Source organism: Crinia signifera, chromosome 11 (assembly GCF_055691185.1).
Source record: "Crinia signifera chromosome 11, ASM5569118v1, whole genome shotgun sequence".
NCBI lineage: Eukaryota > Metazoa > Chordata > Amphibia > Anura > Myobatrachidae > Crinia > Crinia signifera.
This window is the reverse complement of record NC_139227.1, coordinates 73,005,498-73,016,532: the sequence shown is the minus strand read 5'-3', so window position 1 is coordinate 73,016,532 and position 11,035 is coordinate 73,005,498. Positions and strand designations below refer to the sequence as shown.

Below are 11,035 nucleotides of genomic sequence, written 5' to 3'. Positions count from 1 at the left end.
GTGTGCCTCTGTCCCTGCCGTGTGTGCCCCTGCCCATATGTGCCTCTGTCTCTCCCCATGTGTGCCTCTCTCCCTGCCCATCTGTGAACCTGTCCCTCTGTGCCAATGCATTCCTTTCTACCTGTGTCCCCGAATTTTGGCTCAATCTGTGTGAGTGTATGTAAAGTTTGGCTCAACCATGTGGCAAAACGTGAATTTATTTCTAAATCTGGGTGGCATGACATGAATTTTTGCTCAATCCAGGTGGCTTGATGTGAATTTTGGTTCAATCCAGGTGGCATGATGTGAATTTTGACTCGATATATGTTGCATTATGTGAATTTTTGCTCTTTCAGTGTGGCATGATGTGAATTTTGGTTCAGTCCGGGTACCAGGATGTGAATTTTGGCTCAGTCCGGGTACCAAGAAGGGGATTTTTGACTCAGTTTGGGTACCAGGATGTGAATTTTGGCTCAATACAGGTGGCATGATGTGAATTTTGGCACTGTAATTTTGCCATAAAAGTGCCCATACAGAGCGATCCTTTTTTGCGAGGTGATGGGCAGTCCCTCGCATCGCACATCGTAAAGCACAAAAAGTATGTACTTTTTTAACTAGATTGCACTCTGCTTTAGCACATTGCATACATTTTTAACTAGATGCGATGTGATCTAGTTCAAAATGCATGGAGCACATCGCTCCATGTATGGGCACCTTAACATGAATTTTGTCTGATTCCGTGTGGCATAGGGGGTTATTCTGGTTGGTGCGGCCAGACGTGCGTACGTTCCATATTAGCGTACGCTCTCCGTACGCGGCCGTTAAGGTTAAGTCCACCCACAAATCAGCCGCATACGTACGGCCAGAAACAACGTCGAAGGGGAGTGGCGTACAATTGAGCGTACGCCAACGTACACGGACGGATCAGCCCTTAGACTCCGACAACTGGCGTACAACAGAGCGTACGCCACCGTTTACGGACGTCTCTCATCCGTCTTCCCACCGACTTCTTGCGGCTATCTGAGCGTACGCCACCGTGCACGGATGGGTCTCTATTGTTTTCAATGGAAAACTCAGCGTATGTCACCGCTCATGAGAGTGAGCGTACGTCCGTGCACGCTGGCATACCCTTCACATATATGGACCTGCAAATCTTGCCTATCAACTATAATTAAGACAATTAATTAATTATTCTAATTGTTATTCAATTATTGTTCATAGCAGATCAGAAAGTGGTACAGTTCTGTATTTTGGGTACTATACAAAGATTGTGTGCAAAATAGTGGGCATGGGCTTAAAACATTGCTGAAACATCCTTTGTAGGTGTTAGATGTGGTTTATGTTATTGTATCATAAATACGAAACCTATGTTTGTATTAGAGTGAACACGTTGACACATGTCGACTTGTGTAGATTGAGTGTGCTACTGTGTAAAGTCTATGAAAGCACATAGTGAATGTGTATAACTGTTTAACAAATACCTACCTTAGCATATATAAGCAGGTCTTAAAAAGATTCTTACCTTAAATGAAACAAACCTTTAAATGTCGAGAAGTATAGAAAGATAAGCTTCCAAGGTGTTTCAGTGCTGTGTGTGGCTTGCAGGTAGTGAAATAATGGTTTGGACTTAATAGACTGCAGCATTGCTTATTACATTCAGGTGTATGTGTTTGAGTAGTAATCAGCGTAAATTAGCAAACCCAGGCGCACGCTGTCATGCGGTATCTGTAGGGGTGGTCTGAGGTGGCGATTGGCGGCCGCCTGTTTTGTGTCCGAAATGAACGGTGCTTTAGCCGATCGAGCGGTAGTAGCACCATTCATTTTTGGTGCACACCCCCGTGTACGCCCATGTTTACGCCCATTTTCCCTCATTATTTCGGCCGCTCCCCTCAACACGCCCCTATGCCGCCCCCAATGTCCGTACTCTCGCGTACAGGTTTTTTCACACGGAGAGATCCGTCCGTAAGCGTTGTGGAGTGTTCGCGCCTGCGCATTGGAGATGGTACGCATGCGCAGATCATTAAAAACCCCGGAACGTACGCGTACGGCCCGCCCGCACCAACCAGAATAAGGCCCATAATGTTTATGGGGCAAGTAAAAGGGGGTCTATTATTGTGTTGAATAATGTACAGTACATAAGAGGTATATGGCACACTACACTCAAGGACACGTCCAATTTTAGGTGACCACTCCCCTTTTAGGTGACCACGCACTCTTTTTCTGGAGCGAGCGCGCCTTTGGCGCGCACATAACCCCGACCATCGCTTTTCCATACCCCCACTTTTAAATTTACACTTCGACCACTGGCTGTACTTTAATGCACCTGTGCAACCTTTTGGACTTGTACATGCAGAGTAAAGTCATAAGGTAAAAATCATTACCAGAGAGGTGTATATTTTACACCACATCTTCAGTAGGTATAATACTAGACCAAGTGAAACCCTCTAACCCCCCCAAGAAATAAACATATCTTAGTTTAAGCATAATGATACACAGGGCAAGGTAAGTCACGTGTCACTCGTATGATTGCAATACAAAGTGTACTGAGGATCTTATTCAGACTTGCTGAAGTTTCAGATGACTGAGTAGATAGCCATGCCAGACAGATAGAAAACACAACCCTTGTAAATTTGAGACTGAATTTCGAATTGATCGCTAATCATGATTCACTCGCAAATCCATTCGCAATTCACAAACCATCAGAAGATTTTTCCAGTCTGTGCAAATGCGAGTAAGTCTGACCCTTCCACAACTTTTTGACTGAGACAAGGCATGCCATGTTTTTTCGGATACTCCTATAAAATCGCAGGTTACCACCCCCCAAATTCTGTCTTCCTGTCACTCATTTCCAATCAATAATCATTTTCTGTTGTTATTTCCCTTGCGCATGTGCAATGTATACTGTATGCATTCGCAGTCATTTCGATAATCGCACGATCTGCAAATTCACTGATAAGCGATCAGCTCTGAATCAGGCCCTAAGTAGGAAAGCACCAGCTTTGCTGATGGAAACTAAACGGAGCGAACTACTGCAGGGTTTTATTAGCCTCATACCATATACAACAACAAATACTAAGCGCTAAAACAGCCCTATATGTATAATGTTCCAGCTGCTAGCTATGTGGGACTACCAATCCCCATAAAAGAAAAGAAGAGAAAATAAAGATAGTGCTAGGAACAGATCAATTAAGAATAAAAGCCAGTCGAAAATAATTATATTCAATAAAACATTTGTATTAATTAATTAGGTCAATATATATAGCAATAAAAATACATTCATTAATACTTGATCTTTGAGAAAGCCGCTGATAGATGTAGGCGGGGAAACGCGTCACACGGGACACAGGAGTCTGGACTAAACACCAGGGTATGGTCTTCAACTATCCAGGTCCTCTGGCATCAATTTAGCTCACTGCAGCTATTAATCAAGTTTTACCTGCCCTATTTTTGCGATCCAGCCATCTAATTGGAGGACTGGTAACCCTAAGGCCGGTTTCACCCACTCCGGCTCCTGCCGTACGGTGAAATCCCGCACGGCCAGGGAGCCGTGCCGCACGCATTAGTTGTGAATGGACACTATTGTGTCCATTCACACGGGACGGCCACGGCTCGGCCGCACGGCTGCAGCCGGATCCTGCCACTGTAAGGGACGGCTGCCGGGCTGTGGCCATCCCCTCCATGATAAACTACTGTGTGCGGCAGGGCTCCCTGGCCGTGCGGGATTTCACCGTCCGGCAGGAGCCGGAGTGTGTGAAACCGGCCTAACAGATTAAGTCTGCTCTATTGCTACCATCATTGACTGTATCAATTCCTAACTTATTTCTTGTGCACTAATCAAACAACTATTAATGGTTTGCCATCTACTAACTGACTAATTGATTATCAGGTGATCATTAATCAGGCTTTTGTTGCCATAATTTTTTTTCGAACCTTTCATTTTGTATAGCTCATGGGTCTTCAACCTGTGGCCCTCCAGATGTTGTGAAACTACATGTTCCAACATGCATTGCCACATTTTTTCCTATGAGAGCATGCCAAAACTGTCAGGGCATGCTGGGACATGTAGTTCTACAACATCTGGAGGGCCACAGGTTGAAGACATGTGGTATAGCTTTTGTATTATTACATTTTTTTTTTTTTATTTTAGTCTCTTATTTTTTTTTTTTTGGTGTATCGGCCGGTACATACCATTGCACTTAATGAATGTATTTTTATTGCTAAAATAAATTTATGTATATTGACCTAATTAATAATGTTTTAATGAATATAATTCTTTTGGACTGGCTTTTATTCTTAAATTTATCTATTCCATATACCCTGGTCAGACGAACTGTGGATCTCCACTGTTATTTCCCCTGGTTTTGCCTGCCCAGGCATACTTCACATCTACCAGGTCCTTGGAATCAGTATTTTATTTTAATTACACCCTCGAAGAAATGCGACGATAACCCTAAAGATTAGAACACAAGTAATTTTTAGAAGAATCATTTAGTATTAAAGGACTCATTGTGCTTACACACTGCTAATACAGTATTGGTAAAAAAAAAAACTGGTATGGATTCTAGCCATGGACAACACAAAAGAGAGACAAGTGCGATGCAGCTGATGTCCAGAGTTCTCACTGGTTATGTCGGTTATTTCTCTTATTAGAATACATGAATGCGGCAATAGCCCCCATAGCAACAACTCCGCCTCCAACTGCGTACATCTTCGCGCTATCCACCTGTGGAGTATGAAAGCAGAATACATATAAGTTTGTCACATTGTTTCCAAGAAGTGTGTTGTCTTATATCAGTGGTTCCCAACCTGGGGTACTCTGCAGACCAGTTGGGGGTACTTGAAAATAATATTGGTAATGGCGGACAATGAAAAGGTCATTTGATGGCTGAAGACAACCCGTTGCCATGGAGACAAACCATGTTGTGTCATATGCCTAACCAGCAATCCACTGGGAGATTCCCATGCTGCCCTCAGACATCAGCAGTCATCTGCCCAGCACTGACAAAGGTGGATGAAGCAGCGGCATTAATCCTACCGGTGTTAGCGGGAATCCTGGAGATAATACACAGAAGGGCCTAATTCCTTGCTGTATACTACTCCTCCACTCCTCCTTAATATAAGGACATGCACAAGGATCTGCATACCACTAAGTACTGTCCATATTTCAAAATGAGAGGAGGGGGTACTTATCAATGAAAAGCCTAATCAAGGGGTACGGGAGAGAAAAAAGGTTGGGAACCACTGTCTTATATCAGAAATTGCACATGACACAGATATGACCTACAGATGGAGCCGCTCTCTTCTAGCGGGGGTCTGGCTGTCGGATCGGCATTGTCTCAGATCTGTGGGTGCCCTGTGCGGGAAGCAGGCAGGCCAGCTGCCATCCGCTGATGTCAGCTGCCTGCCCCTTGCACTAGGCATTCCCATGGGCTGTCCCCCCTGCCGCCGCCTCCCCCCGCCTGCACTGCTAAGTGCAAGCAGGACGCGAACATGTAGTTTGCATGTGCAGACACAACATCAGTCCCCATGCGAACGTGCGCAGGAACGATCTGATTAGAATAACCCCATAAGTGTGTAAGGGAGTATGTGGCCTACAAAAGGCTCACTAACAGACAGAACTCCCATCTTAGTAAATAAACAACTTTATATTGAAATCGGGATGTTGCCCATAGCAACCACTCAGAATCTACTTAATTATTTAGCACCCTCTAGAAAAAACTAGACAGAATCAGATTGGTTGCCCATAGCAACATCCTGTCTTCAATAGAACTCCCATCTCAGTAAATACAGCCAGCAATAAAAAAAATAGCAGGATTTTATTGCAGGATGGCCTCGCGCATGCATACTGCGAGCTGTACGCATGCGCAGTCCTTTGATTATCACCCGGCCTGCGAACTCGCAGCTGTGCAATCAGGTCTGAATAACCCCCATAGATAACCCCCATAGTTTGGTGTGGAAGAACTTGACTGGTCACCAGGGGTTCAAGTATGGTGGTACCGCCATAACAAATACCCCCCAAATTGCTTACTGCGCATGCACGCATATGTAAGTGGTGGGGGCGTGGCCTCCACCACCCCGCCACAGCTGATTCCCTTTGGAGGGGAGGGGAGCGCATTGCGCATCTCTCCTCCCCATCCCTGTGTCACTGTGACTGGACTTCCTGTCAGCCAATCAGAGCTCACGGGCCGACAGCCAATCAGTAGCCAGCCTGCAAGATATGATTGGCTGACGGACAGTCACAGCCAGGGACACAGTGAAGCTGGGAAAGGAGAGACGCATGATGCGCTTCCCTCCCAGCCAAAGAGAAGCACAGAAGCAAGAGGCTGCGGCAGCGGGGAACTGGAGTGGCAGAAGACACCCGGACACAAGAAGACAGCCAGCACTGCAGACACAGAGGGTGAGTTGTGCTGCTGCTGCTGGCTTATACTGGCACTGTGGGGGAATTTATGTGCGGTACTGGGGGGGCATGTCTGGCACTGGGGGCATACCTACTACTGTGGGGGCATATGTCTGGCACTGGGGGCATACCTACTACTGTGGGGGCATAGGTCTGGCACTGGAGGCATACCTAGCACTGTAGGGGCATATGTCTGGCACTGGGGGGCATACTCAGCACTGTGGGGGCATATATGTGTGGCACTGTGGGGGGCATATCTGGCACTGTGGGGGCATATATCTGGCACTGTGGGGGCATATATGTGTGGCACTGTGGGGGCATATTAGTAATGGGCATCAGTTGTGCGGCAGCGGCGCAATGGGCATTATGGCATGGGTATTATGTATTGGGTGTGTGACGCATAACAGGCATTACTGTGTAAATTTTGGTGCGCAATATACCTGTTTGTAGTATATCTGGCTCCTACATTTTGTGTGCAGGATGCAATGCACAAACAGAAATGTCATTGTGTTCTAAAGTTTTGTCATGTAGCCACTCCGCCTCATGTCATATGACCACACCCCTAACCACGCCCATTTTCTGCCACGCGGTACAGTACCACTGAGACATTTTTTCTACTTGCACCACTGCTGGTTACATTGGTTACTGACTGCTATTGCCACCGGGCCGCCAGCTCACCCGACACCCGCCAGCTCTTCACCACACACCTGTGCTGCTTGAGTCTGACTAGGAGCTGCCCGCAGCTCTGGGTCCAGTGGCGTAGCTACAGGGGTCGCAGCGGTCGCACCTGCGACCGGGCCCCTGAGCCAGGGGGGCCGATGGCAGCAGGTCCCCCCGGCCCGCTTAGCCAGTCACAGGCTGCCCTCCTGCGCTGGCCACGGCTTCCAGAACACGGCCGCGGCTACAGGAAAATGGCCGCGGCCATTTTCCTGTAGCCGCGGCCGTGTTCTGGAAGCCGTGGCCAGCGCAGGAGGCTGCCTGGCCGCAGCCAGTGACTGGCTAAGCGGCCAGGGAGAGCAGGAGGCTGTCTGACCCCACCGGATCCCCCCCCCCCCCCCCTCGCCCAGCAGCAGCAGATGGAGAGGCAGCATTGCAGCAACAATCGTGAGTTGCTGGCGGGAAATTCTGGCACTGTGGGGGCATATGTTTATTTGGCACTGTGGGGGCATTTCTGGCACTGTGGGGGCATATGTTTATTTGGCACTGTGGGGGCATTTCTGGCACTGTGGGGGCATATGTTTATTTGGCACTGTGGGGGCATTTCTGGCACTGTGGGGGCATATGTTTATTTGGCACTGTGGGGGCATTTCTGGCACTGTGGGGGCATATGTGTATTTAGCACTGTGGGGGAATATCTGGCACTGTGGGGGCATTTCTGGCACTGTGGGGGCATATGTGTATTTGGCACTGTGGGGGCATATTATGTGTCTACATTAAAATATAAACAGACCAAGATTTTAATTTTGTTGTATGTAGGGGGGCCCCAAGCTGACCTTTCGCACCAGGGCCCATGAACCTTTAGCTACGCCCCTGTCTGGGTCCATTGATTTGTCCCCATCACCCCTAGCACTCTCTCAGTGGGCAGAGTTAATTCAAATGACGCTGCTGATCCAGCAGTCATTTAGAGTAACTCCGCCCAGGCGGCCTATGAATTGCCACCAGTGAGTGAGAGCCTCTCATTGGGCCAGATGCACTAAGCCAGGGCTGGCCAAACCGGTACTCAAGATCTACCAATGGTCCAAGTCTTCCAAAACACCTAGCTAGTGCACAGCTGTAGTCATTACTAACTGTCATTTTCAAACCTGCTGCAGTCATTCCTACTATAGATCCACAGGTGGCCTGGAAAACATGAACTGTTGGTAGATCTTGAGGACAGGTTTGGCCACTCCTGCACTAAGCTTAAAAAGTAATTAAATGAAGAGTGATAAACAACTAATTGGTTGATTGTTTATCACTCTCTATTTTATCACTTTTTGAAGCTTAAGGTCCCTACACACTGGGCGACTATGCCTAGCGTGTATGGACAGCGATGTATCATCGCTGGGGGGAAAGCCGCTCAGTGCATACACACTGAGAGGTTTTCCCCCTGCCCGGCACCGACGGAGGGGGAGGGGACGGCGTTGCATATGCAAAGCCGTCCTGAAAGCCGCTCACCAGCAGATGAACAGCTTTCCCGGCGATGTTGCTGGAACGCGCAGCAGCGCTCACAGCTCATCTCCGGCCCATACACACTGGGCGGCTTTGAGCTGAAAGCCACTCAAACCTCCTGTTTTGAGCGACTTTCAGCTCAAAGTCGCCCAGTTTGTATGGGCCTTTAGTGCATGTGGCCCATTGAGGGGACGGAGGCCATCAGAGTGCCGTTTCACCAAAACATATGTAGGTATTATTTGTTTAGAGTTAGACTTAAAATATTGCAAACACTGGGGGGGGGGGGGTTACTTTCTAGTTATGTTTTTAAAACACATTTTAAGGTGCCCATACACAGTGCGATCATTGCATGTGATTTGTGTGCGTTGCGATCTGAAGCTAGTTAAAAAAAAAACCATACTTTTTGAATAGTGCGATGGGATGTGCGTGTGAGCGCGCATCTCACCCTCAAAACGTGCATGGGCACCTTTATAGATTGTTTCATTTATCTTTATTCCATAAATCAGCCCAGCAGATGTGATGCCGTGTGGTGGATCACATCACATTGATTCTGCCGGGCTGGCTTGGGGCATACTTGCCGACATTTGGTTTCTCCTCTCTGGGAGATACCCTGAGAGGAGACTTTCAGTAGTGCTTCTGGGGGCAGGGGCTAGTGCCTAATGTCATCAAACCCCGCCCCTTCCACGTACACCTGCAAATTGTGACATATCTAATGGTGGGGGCAGGGCTTGATGATGCCAGGCACTGGCCCCTGTTCCCAGTGCACAGGTGTACATGGAGGGGGCAGGGCTAAAAGATGCAATTTGCATCTTTTAGCCCTGCCCCCTCAACGTACACCTGCAAATGCTGGTATTTAACCGGCTCCATAGGAGGATTCCGGGGGAGAATAGGTGGATGTGAAAGGGTTGCCCACCCTTCCGGAGGTTGGCCGGGAGAGGGACCCAAATTTCGGGAGCCTCCTAACCTTTCTGGGTTACACTGTAATATGGCTTGGGGGGGGGGGGGGTCCCGTGCCCTGGACTTGTCCCATAGTAGTGTCAGGGACCTGCCTGATAGAGGTCACCTGGGCGCAGTGGGCAGGCCTGTAAAAATGGCCCTCATTGGCATACCTGATACTGGTTTAGCATACCTGATACTGGTTGACTCGGTAAACTGTGAAGCTCGGGACTTACCAAGTCCCAGAGTGCCACACTGCCGTATCCCCTCGCTCAGCCGCATCCCCTCGCAATCATGTTATGAACACATCCCCTCGCATGTGCCCGCAGCTGGAGAAATCATTCGACAGTCACCGACCATTGAATGATTTCTCCAGGGCTCACAAGTATATGTCAGAGACTGAATTATATTTGCAGGCTTCCATCTAAAGACAGGGAGGGCAGCTGACATCAGGTGACCAAAAGGACTAGAATTGGGCCCTTAGACTGTACAACTGCACTCTCCTCATTCTGCTTGCTGCACTACACGTCTCAGCAGGTAGCACCTCACATTATGGACCTTATTCTGGTTTACTGCCCACCATCGCTGCATTAGAATGAGCAGAAATGGGCATGTGCAAAGTAAAAACATTGGCCATGTGCGAACGCACTCAGCCTTGCGAATGGACCAGAATAAGGTCCTATGTGTATGATGTAAATTGATATGATTGTGCTACGGTGTGTAATTTTAATAGGAGCTGCTATAGTGTGACCACATCCATCACATCCATTCCTTGTTGGACCATTATCCCTTTATGGGAGGTAGGGCACAAATTACCTGGCAGTGGTAAGGTCTGCCTAATGGGGTTGTCGGTGTTAGGGGAAAGGAGTTTCACCACCTTTCCAGGAGCACTTTAAGCCCTGCTTATACCTCTGTCAGATATTCCTACACGTGTGCCTAATACCTCTCTCGGTGTCCCCTACACATGTCCCTTATACCTCACTCAACATTATCTCCTACATCTGTGTCTCTTACACAGCTCTCAAGTGTCCCTTGTAAGTTTCTTAGAATCCCTGCTGTATATATCGCTGTACAGTGCTGGATGCCAGGTGCTTGCACTCTGCAGTATATATCACTGCATTCTAAAAAATGAAGAGAAGTAGTACAAACTGAGGACATGAGCTGCAGCCTCATGGAGGCATACTTCCCAACTGTCCCGCTTTTCCTGCCTTTTTGGGACTGTCTGATGTCCCAACCATGGCCAGCAGTGTCCTGTGGTATGTGGGTGGGGGTGGGGGTTGGGGGTTCAGTTGGGAGTCCCTCTATCAGTGCTGTGGGGAATAAACACTAAGCAGGGGAACAGGGGCATGCCATTGACTCAAAACACTTAATTTGCCTCCAACAGTGATAAAAAAGGGGCGAGACCTCGCAATTGCAGAATAATGGAGAAGCCTTGCCCCTTCCTGGGAGGCCACACCCCCTTTCTGGGGCTGCATATGGGGCTCCCACCAGGAAATGCCAAAATGTTGGGACATGGGCAGGTGTGGGGGAGGTGCGTGCTGATGGAGGGGGGGGGGGTGCCTGGTTTAAGTATTC

General features: G+C 48.2%; 1 protein-coding gene across 1 annotated transcript in view; it reads right to left on the bottom strand.

Annotated features, from left to right (window-relative positions):
* Positions 1–4,448: 4,448 nt before the first annotated feature.
* Positions 4,449–11,035, bottom strand: part of LOC146045744 (phospholipase A and acyltransferase 2-like) — a 48,259-nt gene continuing 41,672 nt past the window's right edge. The window contains exon 5 of the mRNA XM_083164789.1: positions 4,449–4,702. Within this exon, the coding sequence (XP_083020915.1) occupies positions 4,598–4,702 (105 nt within the window). The 3' untranslated portion in view covers positions 4,449–4,597. The remainder of the gene's footprint in view (positions 4,703–11,035) is intronic.